The following is a 23,656-nucleotide window of genomic DNA, read 5'->3' on the forward strand; positions in this document are numbered from 1 at the left end:
AGTGTAATTTGTTATGAGGACAATATGGCTTATTGTATTTTTTATGTTTTTTGGAAAAATTAGGCTTACTGAATGTGGTTTGCGAGAAGAAAGCTGTTCAGCTGTGGCTGAAGTTCTCATCTCGGCGTCCTCCTGTCTGAGAGAGCTGAACCTGAGTATCAATGATCTGCAGGATTCAGGGGTGAAGCAGCTCTCTGAAGCACTGAAACATCCATCGTGTCGGCTCAAAAAAATTGGGTAAAGTGTATTGTGGCAGGAACAGTAATTTTCCAATAATTCCAGACTCCTAGGAAAAGCAGAAGTTATGTATAAATTGAATTGACATGTACATTCACTGGCATAAAATGCACAAAGAAATAAAATAATCTCTTTGCTGACTGAGGAATTACTGAGCCTGAAAAATATGTTAATATTTTATTTAATATAATCACTATAATGCTTTCTTAGATGCACTGTATTATATTACATTCCCTCTGCAAGTGAGATAACCTAAACTAGTTCTGCTTCTTCATATTTCTCTCTCTCTCTCTCTCTCTGTCATATGCAGGTTGTGTAAGTGTCATATATCAGAGGAGGGTTTTGCTGCTCTGATTTCAGCTCTAGAAACAAACCCAGCACACCTGACAGAGCTGGATCTGAGTGACAATAAACTAGGAGACTCAGGAGTGAAGCAGATCTCTAGTCTACTGAAGAACTCACATTGCATTCTACAAACAGTGAAGTAAGTAAATTATCAAAAAATGGAAACATGTTAAATATGCTATTTTAATTATAATTTTTGCCATTAACGTAATGATTTTTAAACAATCCCTCCTAGATGTTCCTCTTCTGATCATTGATGATTCTTCTGCTTAATTACAGTACAGCTAGTACAGTTTCCCATTTATGTGAAGTATGAGAAGGAGTTTGCAAAGATTACTACCAAAAATAGCTAAAGTAAATAAAGCAGCAACAATTAATTAATATAATATATTCTCATAGTGGACCAAGTGGCTACTAACAAAATGGTAAGAAGAAAACAAAAACAGTATATTGAAAGAAAAGAGAAACTGTTGAAGCAATCTGTGTGGTCAATCAGGTAGGATTAACTAAACTTTGACCAACAAAGGAAACTTAAGGGGTGCTTTTCCTGATAACGAAAGATCTTGGAGCCTTATGAAAAACTTTAATAACAAAGTAACTTTAAGAATGAAGAAACTTTTACACACTAATGTTGTGAGTGTATCCCAAAAGCCTTCTGAGTCTCCAAATTTACAAACTAGTTTTAACTTATTTTTTTGTTGACTCCGCCTCTACGTCTGGGCTGCAAAATCTCTGCCAGTAAAAAACTGAGCCACCAATTTACATACATTTTTATAATTAAATTACTTAGGAAAATAACACAAAGTGTAGTAACTAATAAGTATTTGTATTACCTAAAGGAAAAAAAATATTACACTTACAATTCGTATCCATCACATATCAAGACTATAAATAGAAACAATTAAATGTTTCATTTATCAGTCCAAAAGCAAATGTGTGGAGAAAAAATTTACTTGAATGATTTATCTTGTATATAAATTTCATCTGGGTTTCTAGCGTTTGTAAAGTAGCCAAAGTAATTTTTCTCCAGACATTGTAAAGCCAAGAAAACAAATTCCCCATACATCCATTTATATTGTATTTTATTTTCAGGTTGTTTGATAACAACATCACAGAGGAAGGATATGAAGCTCTGTCTTCAGCTCTAAAATCAAACCCCTCATCACACCTGACAGATCTGGATCTGAGAGGAAACGACCCTGGAGACTCAGGAGTGAAGAAACTCACTGAGATACTAGAGGATCCAAACTGTAAACTGCAGAAATTGAGGTAAACAATCTTTACCTTTCAGGTAAAGGGAGGTAAAATCAGGTGTAAAGTCAGGTGAATAATTGACACAAAGGCCCTACATGAACATGACTTTCAAGCTTCTTAATTATCTAGCTCCTTACAAGCTTCTTATGACATCAAAATATCTGTTCAGCTGATTTTGAAATACAAACGTCTTCTCTTGCCTGACAGGGTTTTGATGATTAACTGGTTATCTAGAAACATGTGTATAGATTCTCTCACCCAACAAAGACTGGCCAGTGATTATAGCACAATACTGTTTCACAATACTGTGCACAATACAATGATTCATACTACATATATATACACTGCTCAAAAAAATAAAGGGAACACTTAAACAACACAATGTAACTCCAAGTCATCCACACTTTGTGTTCAGATAGGAAGCAACACTGATTGTGAATCAATTTCAACTGCTCTTGTGCAAATGGAACAGACAACAGGTAGAAATGAGAGATTTTCAACTGATTTCAAAGATTTTTATTAATTGAGATCTAGGATGTGTTATTTTAGTGTTCCCTTTATTTTTTTGAGCAGTATATATATATATATATATATATATATATATATATATAGCCTATATATATATATATATATATATATATATATATATATATATATATATATATATATATATATATATCAGTGAGTAAGTATTTAACAGCATGTGATTTCAAATGTTAATTGATGATGCAGTGTGTTGTGTGATCTCTTCGTGAAATGCTTTAATAAAATGAGAAACCAAAGATCACAGAACAGATCACAACAGGTGTTTGATCAGCAACATGTAGACTATTTCTTTCTTATTCAAAAGTTAACTTCTTTTTACTCTTGCTTTTGTAATTTTTGTAAAGGTATTTGCATTTTCAAGATACTGAATTTATACTTTAGTGTAAATTTCTCCTATAATGACAGTTAGAGTAAATGAAGATATAGAGACAAGCCCCAACATGCTGAAAAATATGAAGGGAGGGGGAGATGGTTGACCCCCACCAACTGGAATTAATATTGGAACTTTTCTATGAAACTGAGCCACTAGCTAAGTGGTTAAACAGACTCTAATGTTGTGTTTAAATTTCATTTTATTCCTAATTTCATATTGTTAGTTCATTTCTACTTTTACCTTAAATGGTTTTATGATAGGCTACTGTTTTATTTGTTTTGTTAAGCACTTTGGTCAATGCAAGGCATTGTTGGAAGGTGCTATATAAATAAATTTTGATTTTATTTTTGATTTTAATAACAAAATTGTAGATTTTTGTCCATATTACCACAGAGGTAACAGTGATTTATAAATTCGATTTTTATTAAACTTAATTTCTTCTCTCTACAGACTGTTGAAGAGTCCTGCTGCAGAGGAAGCGTGTGCTTCTCTGACTAAAGCTCTGAGAACAAACCCCTTACTGCTGAGAGAGCTGGATCTGAACAAGTGTAGGTCAACAAACATCTCAGTGAAGCAGCTCTGTGCTCTACTGGAGGATCCACACTACAGGCTGCAGAAACTCATGTAAGACATCAGATTAATTACAAACATCATAAACTAAAGATTTACAACACAAACTCACGTAAGACATCAGATTAATTACATATATCATAAACTAAAGTTTTACAACACACTGTGTACTGTTTATCATTACCTCACTCCTACATGTACTGTTTATCATAACCTCACTCCTACATGTACTGTTTATCATTACCTCAACCCTACATGTACTGTATATCATTACCTCACTCTTGCTTTATGCTCTACAGGCTGAATAAAACAGTAATTGTGACTGAGAAGGACTGTGCTGATTTGGTTTCCTCTCTCATTAAAAATCCCTCACACCTGAGAGAACTTAATCTGAACACCAATAATCTAAGAGTGGAAAATCTCTGCACACTACTGAAGAATCCTAACTGCAAACTGGAGAAAGTACAGTGAGTACTGTTACCTTCATAAATGTATGAGCATACATGTGCAAAAACAGATATTGTGTATTTTATTTACACACATGCACACCACGCCCACACATGCGTGCGAACACACTGACACAATATGTCCTATCTATATATACAGTATCTATATATACACAGTACATCTGTGTGTGTGTGTGTATGTGTGTGTGTGTGTGTGTGTGTATATATATATATATATATATATATATATATATATATATATATATTTATACATATATACATATACATACATATACACACACACACACACATACATATATATATACACACACCCTTGTCAACGCCAAGGCTGGTGTGTGTGTGTGTGTGTTTTCCTGACATTTCACCCAAAGCCTTTATTTACTTTTAGTTAATATTGTAGCTTTTTCCCCTTTATCTACTCTAAATAGCCTATTTGTTAGTATTACCTACTGCCCTGAGCCAAGACTTCTACATCTATGTATCCATTGCAATCCCCATAATCCTGATATTAACCTTTCAGTAAATTGTCGCATTTATTAATTAAATTGGTCATGGTAGTAAATATAATCTACAAATGAATACTGATCTCTGGTCAGGGAATCAATGCTGCTCCAAATGTAACACACTGGCTCTTCCTGTTGAGGATTGTGACGCATTCTTAATTAAGTTAATTTTCATTCTTTATTAAGTCAGTTGGCATTCTTAATTAAGTTAATTTCCATTCTTTATTAAGTCAGTTGGCATTCTTAATTAAGTTAATTTTCATTCTTTATTAAGTCAGTTGGCATTCTTAATTAAGTTAATTGGCATTCTTAATTAAGTTAATTGACATTCTTAATTAATTTAATTGGCATTCTTAATTAAGTTAATTGGCATTCTTTGTTTAAATTGGCTGTTACACAGCTACACTCATGCTATTATTACTGTGTGTTTTAAAGATGTTCCAGCATTGGGACTTCAATTGATTCTCATTATTCACAAAATATTCTTTCTAGAAATGAATACATTAATTATAATTAACACCATTTTCATAGGGAAATGGTCTGTTAATTTCTGTCAGTTGTCATCTCACTAAGTGATTTTTGTCTTATTTTCAGACTCTGTGACTGTAACATCACAGAGGAAGGATATGAAGCTCTGTCTTCAGCTCTGAAATCAAACCCCTCATCACACCTGACAGATCTGGATCTGAGAGGAAACGACCCTGGAGACTCAGGAGTGAAACTGCTCACTGAGATACTAGAGGATCCAAACTGTAAACTGGAGAAACTGAGGTGAGCACGTATGCTCTATATAAATAAAGTGGTTGTTGGGCTTTTTATACATAGCATGGTCTTAAACCTAGAAAAGGCCAGAATACCTCAGAGGGTTAAAGACAGCAGGTACTACACAGTTTGATTAACTGGCCAAGACAAATATTTAGAACAAATAAAAAAGCAAACACTACCAAAGATATGCAAAAAACTATTTAACTAGGAAAACAAATGATAAAACTATATGCTTCACAAAGGCTGATATGTTGAGATCTTTTGAAATTACCAAATTTAGAGTGTTAAAATGACTGCATGTACTCCCAGCCGTATGCTGAGAGCCCTACAGAGTCTATTATGGCACAGGGTTCCTTGTGTTGTCTGTGGTAAAATCCCATACAATTACCAAACAGTCAAAAACTGGAAATGAGATATAGCATATCCATCAGTGAAATCAGCACTATACTTTGTTCTTAAGTGAGCGCTGGCTCACGAGTTTCCTCCTGTGGTGACAGGAGGGGTGACTCTGGAGCCCTGACATGGTTTACTCTTTGTCTTATCTGACCCTGAACTGATTATATGACCAATGTTTTTGGATTGCCCTTTATTAAATCTCTCTCCTCTCAGCATTGTGCATTTTGTTGTTGGGTATTAGTGGGTCAGTGCAAAACAAGATATGATTTCAAAGGTTAATGGAGTGATTACTGATGATAATCTGTGCCATGACACTGATGACTGTGCAGTGTGTTGTGTGAGCTCTTAGTGAAATGCTTCAATAGAGGCAGAAACCAGTGATCACATTCTATAAGTCTCTGTTCACACATCACAGATTCTTAACACAGGCCCCTGGTCAGTAACCTGTATTTGGATAACTAGTGTTTAAAGGTTAAATAATTTTAAAAAGTAAGACAATTACTTGCTTAATTCAAAAATTTAAATGAAGTTATTCTGAAGTATTTCAAATTAATTCAAGTGTAAATTGAAATTTATTGAATTTAGATTGCATAGATTTAGTCTGTACCACAGAGATAAATGTGACTTGTGACATTGATTTTTATTTAAATTAATTTCTTCTTCTCTCTTCAGACTGTTGAGTCCTGCTGCAGAGAAGTTCTGTGCTTCTCTGACTGAAGCTCTAGGTTCAAACCCCTTACTGCTGAGAGAGATGGACCTGAGTGGGAAAATACAGGGAGACTCAGGAGTGAAGCAGCTCTCTGATCTACTGGAGGATCCACACTGCAGACCAAAGAAACTAAAGTATGAATTTTTAAATGAAATGAAATGAAATTTAGTAAACCTGCTTCTGCTACCAGGCGACACGGTGGTGTGGTGGTTAGCGCTGTCGCCTCACAGTGTGGAGTTTGCATGTTCTTCTTGTGTCTGCGTGGGTTTCCTCCGGGTACTCAGGTTTCCTCCCACGGTCCAAAGACATGCGTGTTAGGTTGGTTGGTCTCTCTAAATTGCCCGTAGGTGTGCGTGCGTGTGTGTGTGTTGGCCATGCGGTGGACTGGCGACCTGCCCATGGTGTACCCTGCCTTTGCCTGGAATTGCTGGGATTGGCTCCAGCCCCCCTGTGACCCTGACTAGCGGGATTAAGCGGTTCGGATAATGGATGGATGGATGGATGCTTCTGCTACCTGCTTTCTTCCCCTGACCTGCTTCATCGCAACTTGACGCACACCATGAAGAATACACCACAGAACACTTAAATCACAAACACTAACACCATGAAGAATACACCACAGAACACTTAAATCACAAACACTAACACCATGAAGAATACACCACATAACACTTACATCACAAATCCTAACACCATGAAGAATACACCACAGAACACTTAAATCACAAACACTAACACCATGAAGAATACACCACAGAACACCTAAATCACAAACCCTAACACCATGAAGAATACACTACAGAACACTTAAATCACAAACCCTAACACCATGAAGAATACACTACAGAACACTTAAATCACAAACACTAACACCATGAAGAATACACCACAGAACACTTAAATCACAAACCCTAACACACCATGAAGAATACACTACAGAACACTTAAATCACAAACCCTAATCCTGCAAATTTCCTCTGTGTTGAAGTTCCATTGCAAGTACCATTTGTCTTAATGTGTGGACAGTTCAGCACAGTCACTATAATACAGTATATTGAAGGCACTAGGTTTAAAGCTTCTTTATTTACATATTTTTTATACATCATATCTACACAGTGCTGGTGAACTCAGTCCAGTGCAGCTGTGACTGACCAGTACAAGTGCTCTCTCAGCTGTGACTCTGACCAGCTGTGACCAGTACAACTGCTCTCTCAGCTGTGACTCTGACCAACTGTGACCAGTACAACTGCTCTCTCAGCTGTGACTCTGACCAACTGTGACCAGTACAACTGCTCTCTCAGCTGTGACTCTGACCAGCTGTGACCAGTACAACTGCTCTCTCAGCTGTGACTCTGACCAACTGTGACCAGTACACCTGCTCTCTCAGCTTTGCTGCTGTCCGTCATGCTGTGTTTGTATTTGGTCTTTTAACTTTTAGCAGAAACTCTGTTGTTTAACAGAACACTTCATATGAGCTTTATCATTCTTGATTTTGCAGTCTGAGTAACTGCAGAATTACACAGAGAGGTTGTACTGATCTGAGATCAGCTCTGTGTTCAAACCTCTCACAACTAAGAGAGCTGAACCTGAGTGGGAATCAGATAGGAGATGATGTAGTGAAGCAGATCTCTAATCTACTGAAGAATCCCCTCTGCAAACTTGAAAATCTGAGGTAAGTCTATTGAAATATCAGTAGTTGTCAGCTCTGATAATTTTGCTACTTTTCTTTTTTGTAAGAAGGTCTTAACTGAGGAATTTCCAATGTAAACTTGACCTGTCAGATATAACAGCTGATAAACAGTAGTCAAGTCTCTGCTACTGTGTCAATAGACAGATGATCTAACCCTATTATCATCTGATCCCTACATACTAATAATTAACAACTGGCCAAAATCAGGTTTTTCGTCCGTTGCCAATGTAGTGGAAAGACTGGTTACGTTTGAGGTGTTTATACAGAGTCAAGAACAGCCTGACTTTTGTCTGTTAGCATCTCTATTTCTAGATTAACTACTGAATACTTCACCTGAGTGTTATGTCTGTGCTTGCAGTCTGAGTAGCTGCAGTATTACAGAGAGAGGTTGTGCTGATCTGGGATCAGCTCTGTGTTCAAACCCCTCACACCTGATAGAGATGAACCTGAGTGGGAATCAGATAGGAGATGCAGGAATAAATCATATTGCTAAACTACTGAAGAATTCCCTCTGCACTCTGGAAAAACTGAAGTAAGTAAATTAAATGTTCTCAGTAGTTGTGAGTTCTAATGGTTTTACTATCTTCATTTGTTGCAGGAAGGTATTTACTGATGAATTAATAATGTAAACTCCACCTGTTATTTCTGCACATATTAAATGGCTGATAATACAGTAGTCCAGTTATGGTGCTATGCCAAGACAGAAGCTGTTACTCAGAAGCTGTATTTAATGGGCTCAACTATTTAACTATTTGGAAAACAAATGATAAAACTATATGCTTCACAAAGGCTGATATGTTGAGATCTTTTGAAATTACCAAATTTAGAGTGTTAAAATTACAGTGTACTCCCAGCCGCATGCTGAGAGCCCAACAGAGTCTATTTATGGCACAGGGTTTCTTGTGTTGTCTGTGGTAAAATCCCATACAATTACCAAACAGTCAAAAACTGGAAATGAGATATAGCATATCCATCAGTGAAATCAGCACTATACTTTGTTCATAAGCGAGCGCTGGCTCACGAGTCTCCTCCTGTGGTGACAGGAGGGGTGACTCTGGAGCCCTGACATGGTTGACTCTTTGTCTTATCTGACCCTGAACTGATTATATGACCAATGTTTTTGGATTGCCCTTTATTAAATCTCTCTCCTCTCAGCATTGTGCATCTTGTTGTTGGATATTTGTGGGTCAGTGCAAAACAAGATATGATTTCAAAGGTTAATGGAGTGATTACTGATGATAATCTGTGCCATGACACTGATGACTGTGCAGTGTGTTGTGTGAGCTCTTAGTGAAATGCTTCAATAGAGGCAGAAACCAGTGATCACATTCTATAAGTCTCTGTTGACACATCACAGATTCTTAACACAGGCCCCTGGTCAGTAACGTGTATTTGGATAACTAGTGTTTAAAGGTTAAATAATTTTAAAAAGTAAGACAATTACTTGCTTAATTCTAGAATTTAAATGAAGTCATTCTGAAGTATTTCAAATTAATTCAAGTGTAAATTGAAATTTATTGAATTTAGATTGCATAAATTTAGTCTGTACCACAGAGATAAAGTCAAGTCTCTGCTACTGTGTCAACAGACAGATGATCTAACCCTATTATCATCTGATCCCTACATACTAATAATTACCAACTGGCCAAAATCAGGTTTTTCGTCCGTTGCCAATGTAGTGGAAAGACTGGTTACATTTGAGGTGTTTATACAGAGTCAAGAACAGCCTGACTTTTGTCTGTTAGCATCTCTATTTCTAGATTAACTACTGAATACTTCACCTGAGTGTTGTCATGTCTGTGCTTGCAGTCTGAGTAGCTGCAGTATTACAGAGAGAGGTTGTGCTGATCTGGGATCAGCTCTGTGTTCAAACCCCTCACACCTGATAGAGATGAACCTGAATGGGAATCAGATAGGAGATGCAGGAATAAATCATATTGCTGAACTACTGAAGAAATCCCTCTGCACTCTGGAAAAACTGAAGTAAGTAAATTAAATGTTCTCAGTAGTTGTGAGTTCTAATGGTTTTACTATCTTCATTTGTTGCAGGAAGGTATTTACTGATGAATTAATAATGTAAACTCCACCTGTTATTTCTGCACATATTAAATGGCTGATAATACAGTAGTCCAGTTTATGGTGCTATGCCAAGACAGAAGCTGTTACTCAGAAGCTGTATTTAATGATGTAGGCATCATTTGTGTTGCTCTGGCCTGGTCTACTTCTTACAATACTAAACCGAAATGTATAATGTATTTCTTCATTTCTTATTACTCTTTCATCAGTAACGTTGAATGACTAATAATTGCTATTCTAATTATATTCTCTCCTTCCTCCAGGCTTACAGACTGCTGTGTGAGAGAGAAAGGGTATATATCTCTGTATTCAGCTCTGACATCAAACCCCTCATCACACCTGACAGAACTGGATCTCAGAGGGAATCACCCTGCAGAATGGGGAGTGAAGATGCTCTCTGATGTACCAAAACTGAAACTAAGGTGAGAAATCCAGAACTGGCCTCAGTAAATATCTCTGAACTTCCTTTAATTCACCAATCCTTACTGAAGATTGACATTTATTACTATGTTTACCACATTGTAGAACTACTATTGTGAATGTATTAATGGTCTTAATAAAGTATTTGGTAACAGAGTTTTAATATAAGCAGTCAACAGTAAGGTCATAGCTAACCAATCAGTGTGAGGAATGTTTATTGCTGGGCATTTTAGCTGAACAGAGGAATAATGTTATTTAAACTAAATTGTTCTCCTCTCTCTCTACAGACTGTTGAAGAGTCCTGCTGCAGAGGAAGCGTGTGTTTCTCTGACTGAATCTCTGGGTACAAACCCCTTACTGCTGAGAGAGATGAAACTGGACAGGATCACAGCAGGACTGTCTGGAGATTCCAGAGTGAAGCAGCTCTGTGTTTTACTACAGGACTCAAACTGCACACTGGAAAAACTTCAGTCAGTAATTTTACTAATAATAGAGTTCATATCATCTCAGAATTGATGAATTTGTGTGTGTGTGTGTGTGTGTGTGTGTGTGTGTGTGTGTGTGTGTGTGTGTGTGATCACCATAATGTTAGTGGCTTCAAATAATTAATTGCATCCACTTCCTAGTTTAAATGTGGCAGATTGAGCCCGATAAGATGATAGGGAGTTTAGTATTTAATAATTTCAAATGGAAATTCTGCCTTTGGTAAATGTATATACATACATAAATTAGTTTGTTGTGTGTTTGCCACGCCCCTTCTTTGTGTCTGGTTAGTTTGTTACAAAAATCAGTCTTTTTTTAGCTTTGTTATATCATGATTTTGTCATGCCAGATGGGTACAGTGAGTATCAAAAGATCGTCACGAGAGGAGATGAAAATTGTAGGCAGTTAGATTGAGTCATATTTATCTTTGGATTATAAACTGAAGTGCACATGGTTAGCCAAGACATGATTAAATAGGTCTGATGCTTTACTGTCAGACCTAAAGATGAATATCCACACACACAGATGACCAAAAATTATAATTGTTTATCATAGTGTTTCTCAAAGGAGAAGTACTGCTGTCATGTACAGGTCCTCCCTCCGCCCCGTCTTGTGTCGTTCACCCTAGCCCCGCCTTGTTTCTTAATTCCCTTGGGTTTTCCTCTGTCTGTCACGCCCCTTTACCTTGTGTCTCTGCCCCTTTATCGTTCCCAGCTGTGTCTTGTTTCATTCCCCCTTAGTCTGTGTTTAAATGCCCCGCGTGTCCAGTTCCCTCGTCGGTCATTGTCTGTCAGTTGTTCTTTCTTGGTTCTGTTGCTCTCGCATTTACCTCGTTGTTCGTAGTGTTTGTAGTTGTCATCATACTTAGTGCTACGTGTTAGTTAGTGTCTTACTGTGTTGCTGTATTGTGTTTGTGCCCCTTAGTCTTGTGTGTTCCCCTTAGCCTGGTTTTCATTACCTGTCTTGGTTATTTAATTAATTCACTTCCAACCTGCATTTGCGTCACGCCTGCCCATTTGGACAGTTACAACTGCATATAGAACAGTGATTACTATTCCCCTGTGTGTTTTTATTACTCTAATGAAGGGATTTGTAATCTGTTTACAAATTAATTCAGTCAGCATTCTAAAAAACTTTGGGGGTGCGTTAAAATAAATGTCATGTGTCATTCGTGTCATTTTGTTTTCAGGATAAATGATGATGACCTGACAGCAGAGAGCTGTTCAGATTTTGCTAAAGTTCTCAGTTCAGAATCCTGCAATCTGAAAGAACTGGACCTCAGAAACAACAACCTGCAGGATTTTGGTGTGAGAGAGCTCTGTACAGGGCTGGTGAAGACAAGCTGTAAACTGCAGATTCTGAGGTAAATTGTCCTCTGAAAGGAACTTCATACAGTAAATATAAGAACACTTATAAACTCTGGGTTTATTATTCTGTTATTAGTATAAATACATATTAATTGGTGATTGAATTGCGTGTGAATTATTCATAATTACATTAAATCTAACATGAACATATGTAGTTAAATGAGTGACCACTGTATGTAATTTGTATGAGGACATTGAAAGGTCCATCACTCTGTTTTTGAACTGACAGAGATGATGTTAAATTACAGTCATCATGTCATGATAAAATGCAGAACACTGGATTGAGCATATCAGTAGTAATTCAGGTGATTCAGAATCTGCAGTATGAATCCATATATACTCACTTGTACATCAACAATAAACTACCCTGAACTTCCACACATGTGGTGGAAGGAGAGAGGGAGACTGAGGTGAGGGTGGTGGAGGAATGTTACAAACCAGGATCGTATCCACATGGCAGAAACAGACAGGAAACCAAGATGTAAACTGGGCTGAGGCAGCTACCCGACACCCAACCCCAACCCTAAACAGGGTCTACAGAGGAACAGTGGGGAAAAGAAGCCAGATGTTTTAGATTCTAAATTTGATCTTTTTTATTGATAGATTATTAGACTGCAATGTAACAGAGGAAGGATATACTGCTCTGGCTTCAGCTCTGAAATCAAACCCCTCATCACACGTGACAGAGCTGGATCTGAGAGGAAACGACCCTGGAGACTCAGGAGTGAAGAAACTCACTGATTTACAAAAAGATAAAAAATACAAACTGGAGAAACTGAGGTGAAGAAGTTTACACACATTTGTGATTGTATTGTTTACACGTTTGTCATTGAGTTTTAAATGGTTCAGTATTGAGCGAATAGAGTAAAGCCGCTAAATGATATGTAAATGTGTGACTGTATAGCCCCTGACCCCTCCCTTTGGGCGTGTGTTTGTGTTGTCTGTGTCTAGTTATGACCATATACGTATGTCCGTGAGTGTGGGTTTATATGTGTTCACCGTTCTCACCTGTGGCTCATCTCATCATCACACAGTGCTCGTGTTGTTCGTCTGTTTAATGTGTGTTTACGCGATGTCCCGTGCTTGAGTGACTATAAAGCGTTTGTGCTTTACAGTGATAACAGTAACACTCTCCTTACTCCATTATACTGAACATTTATCATAACTGCATGTCCCTCTCTCTCTACAGACTGTTGAGTCCTGCTGCAGAGGAAGCCTGTGCTTCTCTGACTAAAGCTCTGGGTTCAAACCCCTTACTACGTAGAGAGCTGGACCTGAGTAAATTTAAATCAAAAGACCTCAGAATAGAGAAGATATGTGCTCTACTGCAGGATTCACACTTCAGACTGCAAAAACTCACGTAAGAAATCTAATTAAAACAATCATAGACTGTTTTTCTGGTACAGTGATATCATCACACATTGGACATCAGCTCATGACATCTTGCATATTTATCATTGAAAGATATTTCTGTTGTCGAGATTTCAATGAAATGGGTAAAAAACTAGCACTGCTTTGATCAAGTATATATTGAAGAATATTGAAAGTTTGGTTTCCTAAGGAAGTGTAGGTGGATTTTTTTCTCATGAAACAAATGTTAGTATCTGGCACAACTAGTATGTTTATCATTTCACTGAAGCGTTAAACAGAGTTGATTTATTCCTGGATATGTTTGTTTACACAAGTCCACAACAGGTGGAACAGAGCTCTGTAAAATGATGAAGCTGTTGACATTCTGTTTCATTATTGATGTATGTGAAATGCTGTTTAATACAGTAACTTAAAATAACTGACTTTTTGTTTGTTACTCAGACTTTCAGACTGCAGTATAAAGGAGGAAGGATATGAAGCTCTGGCTTCAGCTCTGAAATCAAACCCCTCATCACACCTGACAGATCTGGATCTGAGAGGAAACGACCCTGGAGACTCAGGAGTGAAGAAACTCACTGAGATACTAGAGGATCCAAACTGTAAACTGAAGAAACTGAGGTGGGCACACTTCTGAATAGATATGAAGATTGTAGTTGTAATGCTGCAAGAGTCGGAGGTGGACACACGTGCAATAAAAGGCTGGTATGAACCTCAACAGAGCTGGTCTCCTCTATGTGAACCGTAGGCATACGGAGGGTATGTGACTTATGGGGCATACTGAGACGATTCCCAATCAAGCATGAATGAAAGAATACGAAAGACAACTGTGACTATGAAAGAAAATAGGTTTATAAGAAAAGGAGTATTAATATAAAACACAGCATGGGTATAACACAGCAGGGACTAAAGCAAACAAGCGATACAAAACAGACCATAACAATAGTAACAAAACTAGACTACTATATACAAGTGTAGGGGAAGGAACATATCAGTAACCTAAACCAAGGAACATACATCCCTGTCAAGTCTCCCGTTTTGGCCGTTAAACTACCGTAATTTATCCCTCTTTCCCATCGTCCTCTCGTATTAATATTTTCCCATAAATGTCCCGTATTATAATATAATAATTTTTAAAAAGCATTCAAGTGCTTCCAAAATGAATTATGTCGCTAGTCTCACGAGAATGTCACCCTGCAGTAGCCCGAGTGTCAGTTCTCATGAGATTAGTGCCGACAGCAGGAACAACAAACCCGCAAAACTAATCAGTGTAGGGGTTTCACCTACTAATCCTTTAAAAGTAGATATAATTTGTTTTACCTTAATTAATAATCAGTCTCATTAATTTAGAATCAGTCTCATATTCTAATTATACCAGAACCATAACATTTAGTTATTAACTAAGGGTAATTAATGGTTTGGTATCTGAAGGATTTAACTATGAATTCTTTGGAGGTTTTGGCAACAACCACTTTTGAATGACATCAACACAGACAATTTGGTGAAAATAAATGATACATTTATTTAAAATCAACTATTCTAAAACAAACAGCATCAACAAGGATCAGTATATTTACAGTGAAGACTGGGTATTTTGTGTGTGTGTGTAAAAAGGGGAGGAGAGTAATGTGTGCACGCGCTTGTGCGCGTGTGAGGAGGCGGAGTTGTAATCTCAGTTCTCCTATAGAGAACAAAGCAACTAAAATGGCGCCGACTTTAAACAGTAGAGCAGCGCGACTGTATGTTAATGAGCTCAGCTGGTTTATTCCAACGTGGTCAGAACAAAGAGTAATGGAGCTGACTTAATAACTAAAAATTAATGTGGTGTGTCTGAGAATGGGGAAGACTACAAGTTGTCCATTAATCAGATAAATAAAAGATGGTGGCATGCACAGCAAAGATAACTTTGTATATACAAATCTTGATGAAGATTATGAAAATAAAGTTAAACACATTCAGAATGTATTAACAGAAAACTTGGTTAACTCTACAGTTCAAGTAACTATGCCCTTTGATAAACTATGCCCAGCGGTAAGAGTCTCACGTGTTGAGGGTTTTGGGTAGTGTCGTCGTCCTCCCCGAATTAGGAGGGAATTTCCACCACAGGCTCCTCGTTGATAAACAGCGATGTCGTCCAGGTGTGCTGGGAATCGTCCTTCTGAGGTCCAGGAATGAGAGTCTCGTTCACGGTTTAACAGCAGGGAGTTTCAATCCGTGTGGCCGCGTTAACAAGCTTGATTGAAGTAGTTCGGTGAATCTGTTGTCGCGGTAACGTTGATCGGTTGCTGGTTAGATTACACTGTAACTCGGGCTCGTTAATGAAGTAATACGACTTTCAGCTGTTTGCTGTTAGTCGTAGCAAAGTTCGCGTGCTCTCAAACAAAACCGGAGAGAGAGAAATGACGGAGCCTCTCTTTAATAGGTCTAACCTATGTGTCGGTCAAACCAGAGAGAGAGAAATGGATGGCTGTTCAGGGTATTTAAACACCTGAACTGTAGACACACCCTTACTTCCATCCAAGCAAGCTTGTTCAATGTGTTGCCAGTAGTACTGCCACCTGCTGGTTTAGCATGGTACCTACATCAGAGATGGATGAATGTAATGAGAGAGAAGGTGTTCCTACCACAAAAGTGAAGACTTCGTGTAAAATATAAGGTGTCCTGGATGTTGGTTGTGCTGCTGGGAATGATCGCAGCAACCAGCAGAAATTTTCCCTTATTTTAAAATAAAAAACTTTACAGGTATGAACATACCAAGGACAGGAAGACAAGATTAACCGATAAGAGTGCTAATACGTAAAAGGCATTTAACTATACGATACAGACAATAGAGCACAGACCAGGACATACAAAGGAATAAAAATTGACCTTAGCGAACTTATGACCAGAATAACAGACAATAACCAACAATCAGAACTCAGAGAACCAGGAACTAAATACCAAACGATAATGAGAAACAAACCTGAAACAGCTGAAATGGAAAAATAAAGGCAGGACTATACACAAAAAGGTGTGGTGGACAGGAGGGGGCGGAGCTAAGCGTGACAGTAGTGCAGTCTGGCATTCGTAAAGTAAACATGTACCAATCATAATATTGACCATCACCAGCTAAACATATTTGGTGCTTTTGGCTCAGGCTAGGACTGTTATTTCAGTTCCTGTGGAACTGTGATACTCATTTAAGCAACATAATTTTTATTTCCAGTTTTATTTTATTTTTTTTATCAATCTTATATTTTATTATTTTACAATAAACATGTGATTAATTCATCATATTTTGCGTCTTTAAATTTTTAGTTGGATCAAACTGCCAGAAGATCTCAGATCTGCCCAGATGTAGATTTGAAGTTTTAGATCCAGAGTTAAACACACTTTTCAAGAGAACATTTTATTGAGAACATTATTGTCAGTTAATTTATCTTCTCAGGGACTGTGTGCTCTTAAAATTCATTTACATCAGCTTTAAAATGTATATTTTTTCCCTTAACACAGACTGTTGAGTCCTGCTGCAGAGAAGTTCTGTGCTTCTCTGACTGAAGCTCTAGGTTCAAACCCCTTACTGCTGAGAGAGATGGACCTGAGTGGGAAAATACAGGGAGACTCAGGAGTGAAGCAGCTCTCTGCTCTACTGGAGGATCCACACTGCAGACCAGTGAAACTCATGTGTGTATTTGTACTTTAGTGCTTTCTAGTGAAGGATCAGAGACTTTTTAATTACAGTTTTGACTTTTGTCTGTTAGCAGAAACTTTGTATGAATGCTCTGTTGTTGAAGACTTAATGAATGTTTTCTTTTCAGTCTGAGCAACAGCAGTTTTACAGAGAAAGGTTGTGCTGATCTGGGATCAGCTCTGTGTTCAAACCTCTCACAACTAAAAGAGCTGGACCTGAGTGGGAATCAGATAGGAGATGTTGGAGTGAAGGAGATCTCTAATCTACTGAAGAATCCCCTCTGCAAACTAGAAACACTGAAGTAAGTAAATTCTCCTGAAATAACGGTAATTGTGAGATCTGATGGTTTTACTAACTTCCTTTGTTGCAAGATGGTATTTCTTGAGGAATTAATAATGTAAACTCCACCTGATATTTCTGCTATAATTTAACAGCTGATAAACAGTAGTTAAGTTTTGTTTATTGTTTTACCGTGCTTCCACGACTTTCTTTTGTTTATTTTTCACGCGTTGAGTTATCCGCGTTGCTTTCGTTTATTCTATTGGGTTGTGTTTCATGTTTTAACTCTCGCACTCGCGTTCTGTTCTTACAAACGCTGTTGTGCTGTTAAACGGCACTTGGGTCCACCTTTCATTCTATTACTATACGCAGTGAGTACCTCCCGGTACTCCTGCGTTACACATGGTGTCTCCCAGGGCTCTGTGTCTTCTCTTTATTAGGGTTCACACACATAGTGTGGGAACCCTAATGTAATTGTTAGGATTTTTCTTTCTTCTTATTATTATTCTTTGTCCCATTTTTTGACCTAAAACGTATTGTGCAGCCTAGACCGTAATGCCTAGAAACCCCAAACTTGGCAAAAAGGTTTAGTTAAATCCAAGGACCAGATTCGACCAGGGCGTAAATTCAATATTAAATTTTGCGCATATGGAGCTCTAACTGAAGAAAACTTGCATGTAATGAGATGGCACTTCACAGACAGCTTCCCTGTGAGGGTCTGGGGCAGCTCGCAGAGGTTGCCATACCTCACCTGCTAGGGGGCGCTATAACATGCAAAAATTTGCCCCATACACTCAGATTGGCCGATCCACATGAAACTTGGCAAACATCATCTATGGGCCTCTGGGAACCAGGTCCTAAAGCAGACACGCCATACTTCCAAAATGGCTGACGTAATCGGCCAATCAGTGATCGGCACGCGTTTGACAGGCTTACCATTGGTCGATCTGCACGAAACTTCTTGGGTGTGGACAAGTGCACGCCCCCTATGACATAATCCAGCCGGGTGTTGATGGGGCGCTATTGCAAAAAAAGCAAGTATATCCCCTACATAATTCCACTTGGGAACATGCAATTGGACTCTTTTGATTCCTTGCAGTAGTGCGAACAACTTTCCCATTACATGTCCTATTAAAAAATGCAGTTTATTTACAGTTAATAATAGTTTGAAATCATCACTTTTCATACTCCTCCTAGGATTTTCATACTATCATGTCAAGCAAAGTCTTATAATACTCTACAGAGTGTGAAATCAAAAAACAATCCAAAGATTTTAGGACACTTATACCTGCTAAATATTTTTTTAATGGACAGCATCGATACATATAATATTCATATTCTTGAAGCTCTTTCATATTTTAATGAACAAATTTGTCAAGTTTCATCTAAATCGGTTATCGTATGGCTCTACAGTGCAGTATTATATACAATGCATAAAAATGCATGTAAAGTCCCTCTGTCACCTTCTCCTTCTCACACGCACGCAAGCTGAAACTCACACTCTCAGTCTCTCTCACACTCTCACCCACATTCCCCCTCCCATCTCTGTGCCCTAAGTAAACATTGCTCTGGCTACCTAGATCTCTCTGTGTCTATTAACCAGGCACACACACATACAGGCGCAAGCAGGCCTTCCTATAGCATTCACAATGACACTTCCCTAGCCATACCCACCCATATCTCAGTGACTAACACATGCTCATACAAACTGATATTTGGCTTCTTTTTTGTCTCTCTCTCACACAAACACACACACACACACACCTTTATACCTACATGTATGTATAGTTTCTATGTATACTTATGTATGTATGTATTAGTATATCTTGTCATAGTTTGAGTACATACACTACCACATACACACACACACACTTCTACCTAAATGTATGTATAGTTTGTATGCATATCTATAGTATTATGTATAGTATATGTCAGTCATGCCAGTGATGTCAGTCATATCAGACATGCCAGTCATGTCAGTTACATCAGTCATGTCAGTCATGTAAGTCATGTCATGCCAATCATTTCAGTCCAGTCATATCAGTCATTTCAGTCCAGTCATATCAGTCATGTCAGTCAAATCATCAAATCATTACAGTCATGCCAGTTATGTCAGTCATATCAGTCATGTTAATTTTGTTCGTCATGGCAGTGATGTCATTCCAGTCATGCCAGTCATGTCAGTCATGTTATGCCAGGCTTTGCAGACTACATTCATACTTTGAATACACGGGGAGTCATGTTAGGCATGCTAGGTGTGTAAAGAGTGAATTAACAAAGCATAGTCTCTGGCTCCCTCAATCTCTCTCTGTCAGTAATATACAGGCCCAATCATGTATAGACAAGTGCAGGCCTTCCTATACTGTTCACATAGATGCAGCCCTAGCCAGATGTGCTATTTCTGTGTCTCCCTTTCTGACACAAGCAGATGTCATCACACACTATCTGTAGAGCACACACTGGCCAACCCCAAACAGCTTCTTTTCACTTTTAGGTCTAAAGGACCTTTTGTGTGTGAACCCGCCAATCGCCGCTTGCGGCTATATTATATTTTATACTTTGTCATGACTATTTAATCCACCATCATGGTCTCAGTTTTTCTTTCATTGATTACTTACAAATCTACATGAGTATGATCTCAATCACAGCTCTCTCACATCCTGCCTGGTTCATGCTCCTTAACTCCCACGATCATGTTGTGGACCACCACGTGACTTATTTTGTGTCAGTGTGTGTCCTGTGTTTCTGTGTCCCTAACCCTCACATGTCCTCACACCCGTGTTGTCCCCTTGTGTCCCTAACCCACACATGACCTCACACCCGTGTTGTCCCCCTGTGTCTCTAACCCACACATGACCTCACACCCGTGTTGTCCCCGTGTCCCTAACTCTCACATGTCCTCACACCCGTGTTGTCCCCCTGTGTCCCTAACTCTCACATGTCCTCACACCCGTGTTGTCCCCCTGTGTCCCTAACCCACATATGACCTCACACCCATGTTGTCCCCCTGTGTCCCTAACCTTCACATGTCCTCACACCCGTGTTGTGTCCCTAACCCTAACCTTCACATGTCCTCACACCCGTGTTGTGTCCCTGTGTCTCTAACTCTCACATGTCCTCACAGCCGTGTTGTGTCCTGTGTCTAATTCACCTTCTTGTTTACTTCTGTATAAAGTCCCTTATTGCCCGTAGTAGCTGGTTGTTGATGTTTGTTGAATGTTTCTGACCCATCAGTCTGTACTCCACAGCTCTGTTTCACTCTGTTTATTTCATCCTGTCACTTTTCTACATGTCTTGCTTTCATGTCTTGACTTTGACTCACATTTGCATTATTGTAATCTCATCACAATCTGTAATAACTGGATAAACAATTTTTTCTTACATTTAACATGGACAAAGCTGATGGTCTCCTAGTTTGTCATAAAATCTGGGTGTTTATGTTCCAGAGCCCTAACCATAAGTCTGATGTTTATGGTTTATCTGTTAATCCTTTCAGAACTTACTGTAATGTTGGTAATAGTTTGGCCCATTACTCTCATAACTTTAAAGGTTTTATTACTCTTTCAGCAGGAATGTGCCACTGTAACACTGAATGACTCTCATTATTACTATATAATTATATTCTCTCCTTCCTCCAGGCTTTCAGACTGCAGTTTAAAAGAGAAAGGGTATATATCTCTGTATTCAGCTCTGACATCAAACCCCTCATCACACCTGACAGAACTGGATCTCAGAGGGAATCACCCTGCAGAATGGGGAGTGAAGAATCTCTCTGGTTTACCAAAACTGAAACTAAGGTGAGAAATCCAGGACTGGCCTCAGTAAATATCTCTGAATTACCTTTAATTCACCAATCCTTACTGAAGATTGACATTTATTACTATGTTTACTATGTTAACCACGTTGTAGAACTCCTATTGTGAATGTATTAATGGTCTTAATAAAGTATTTGGCAACAGAGTTTTAATATAAGCAGTCAACAGTAAGGTCATAGCTAACCAATCAGTGGGAGGAATGTTTATTGCTGGGCATTTCTATGAGCTGAACAGAGGAATAATGTTATTTAAACTAAATTGTTCTCCTCTCTCTCTACAGACTGTTGAAGAGTCCTGCTGCAGAGGAAGCGTGTGTTTCTCTGTCTCAATCTCTGGGTTCAAACCCCTTACTGCTGAGAGAGATGAAACTGGACAGGATCACAGCAGGACTGTCTGGAGATTCCAGAGTGAAGCAGCTCTGTGTTTTACTACAGGACTCAAACTGCACACTGGAAAAACTTCAGTCAGTATTTTTACTAATAATAGATTTCATATCGTCTTAATATCGAATTGGTGTGTGCGCGTGTGTGTTATCACCATAATGTTAGTGGTTTCAAATAATTAATTGCATCCACTTTCTAGTTTAAATGTGGCAGACAGAGCCTGATAAGATGATAGGGAGTTTAGTATTTAATCATTTCAAACGGACACCGTTTGTTACAAAAATCTGTCTTTTTTTTTTAGCTTTGTTATATCATGATTTTGTCATGCCAGATGGGTACAGTGAGTATCAAAAGATCGTCACGAGAGGAGATTAAACTTGTAGGCAGTTGGATTGTCATATTTATCTTTGGATTATAAACTGAAGTGCGCAAGATTAGCCAATACATGATTAAATAGGTCTGATGCTTTACTGTCAGACCTAAAGATGAATATCCACACGTGCAGATGACCAAAATCTATAATTGTTTATCATAGTGTTTCTCAAAGGAGAAGTACTGCTGTCACGTATAGCTCCTCCCTCCGCCCCGTCTTGTGTCGTTCACCCTAGCCCCGCCTTGTTTCTTCATTCCCTTGGGTTTTCCTCTGTCTGTCACGCCCCTGTACCTTGTGTCTCTGCCCCTTTATCGTTCCCAGCCGTATCTTGTTTCATTCCTCTTAGTCTGTGTTTAAATGCCCCGCGTGTCCAGTTCCCTCGTCGGTCATTGTCTGTAAGTTGTTCTTTGTTGGTTCTGTTTTCTGCTCTCGCGTTTCCCCCATTTATTCTCCCCGCCTGAAATCTGGTTAGTCCTCGTGTGTGTGTCTTATAGTTGTCCATCCTTTTCAGTTACCTTGTGTGTTCAAGTGAATTCATGTCTCATTCTGTTTCCCTTGCTGATTTACAATCCGGCTCCCATGTGTATTTAGTCTGCTTGTTCTTGTGTCCGTTTATTCATGTTGCCCGTGTTATGTGGATTGTGCTAGCCCTCTGTGTTCGTCCTGTTCCATTAGCGTTTACCTCGTTGTTCGTAGTGTTTGTAGTTATCATACTTAGTGCTACGTGTTTGTTAGTGTCTTACTGTGTTGCTGTATCTGTGTTTGTGCCCCTTAGTCTTGTGTTCCCCTTAGCCTGGTTTTCATTACCTGTCTTGTTTATTTAATAAATTCACTTCCAACCTGCATTTGCATCATGTCTGCCTGTTTGGAATGTTACAACTTCATATAGAACAGTGATTACTATTCCCCTGTGTGTTTTTATTACTCTAATGAAGGGATTTGTAATCTGCCTGTTTACAAATTAATTCATTCTATAAAACAAACTTCAAAAAACTTTGGGGGTGCATTAAAATAAATGTCATGTGTCATTCGTGTCATTTTGTTTTCAGGATAAATGATGATGACCTGACAGCAGAGAGCTGTTCAGATTTTGCTAAAGTTCTCAGTTCAGAATCCTGCAATCTGAAAGAACTGGACCTCAGAAACAACAACCTGCAGGATTTTGGTGTGAGAGAGCTCTGTACAGGGCTGGTGAAGACAAGCTGTAAACTGCAGATTCTGAGGTAAATTGTCCTCTGCAAGAAACAGTAAATATAAGAACACTTATAAACTCTGGGTTTATTATTCTGTTATTAGTATAAATACATATTAATTGGTGATTGAATTAGGTATGAATTATTCATAATTACATTGAATCTAACATGAACATATGTAGTTAAATGAGTGACCACTGTATGTAATTTGTATGAGGACATTGAAAGGTCCATCACTCTGTTTTTGAACTGACAGAGATTATGTTAAATTGTAGTCATCATGTCATGATAAAATGCAGAACACTGGATTGAGCATATCAGTAGTAATTCAGGTGATTCAGAATCTGCAGTATGAATCCATATATACTCACTTG

General features: G+C 38.3%; 1 protein-coding gene across 1 annotated transcript in view; it reads left to right on the forward strand.

Annotated features, from left to right (window-relative positions):
* The window catches only part of LOC143475438 (uncharacterized), a 104,679-nt gene that overhangs the window by 58,902 nt on the left and 22,121 nt on the right, over positions 1–23,656 (forward strand). Inside the window, exons 26-40 of the mRNA XM_076973295.1 lie at positions 6,129–6,299; positions 7,664–7,837; positions 8,214–8,387; positions 9,665–9,838; positions 10,195–10,353; positions 10,639–10,821; positions 12,024–12,197; positions 12,805–12,981; positions 13,391–13,561; positions 14,014–14,190; positions 17,062–17,232; positions 17,367–17,540; positions 21,157–21,315; positions 21,614–21,796; positions 23,139–23,312. Coding sequence (XP_076829410.1) covers positions 6,129–6,299; positions 7,664–7,837; positions 8,214–8,387; positions 9,665–9,838; positions 10,195–10,353; positions 10,639–10,821; positions 12,024–12,197; positions 12,805–12,981; positions 13,391–13,561; positions 14,014–14,190; positions 17,062–17,232; positions 17,367–17,540; positions 21,157–21,315; positions 21,614–21,796; positions 23,139–23,312 — 2,595 coding nt within the window. The remainder of the gene's footprint in view (positions 1–6,128; positions 6,300–7,663; positions 7,838–8,213; positions 8,388–9,664; positions 9,839–10,194; positions 10,354–10,638; positions 10,822–12,023; positions 12,198–12,804; positions 12,982–13,390; positions 13,562–14,013; positions 14,191–17,061; positions 17,233–17,366; positions 17,541–21,156; positions 21,316–21,613; positions 21,797–23,138; positions 23,313–23,656) is intronic.

The sequence above is a fragment of the Brachyhypopomus gauderio genome, chromosome 14 (assembly GCF_052324685.1).
Source record: "Brachyhypopomus gauderio isolate BG-103 chromosome 14, BGAUD_0.2, whole genome shotgun sequence".
NCBI lineage: Eukaryota > Metazoa > Chordata > Actinopteri > Gymnotiformes > Hypopomidae > Brachyhypopomus > Brachyhypopomus gauderio.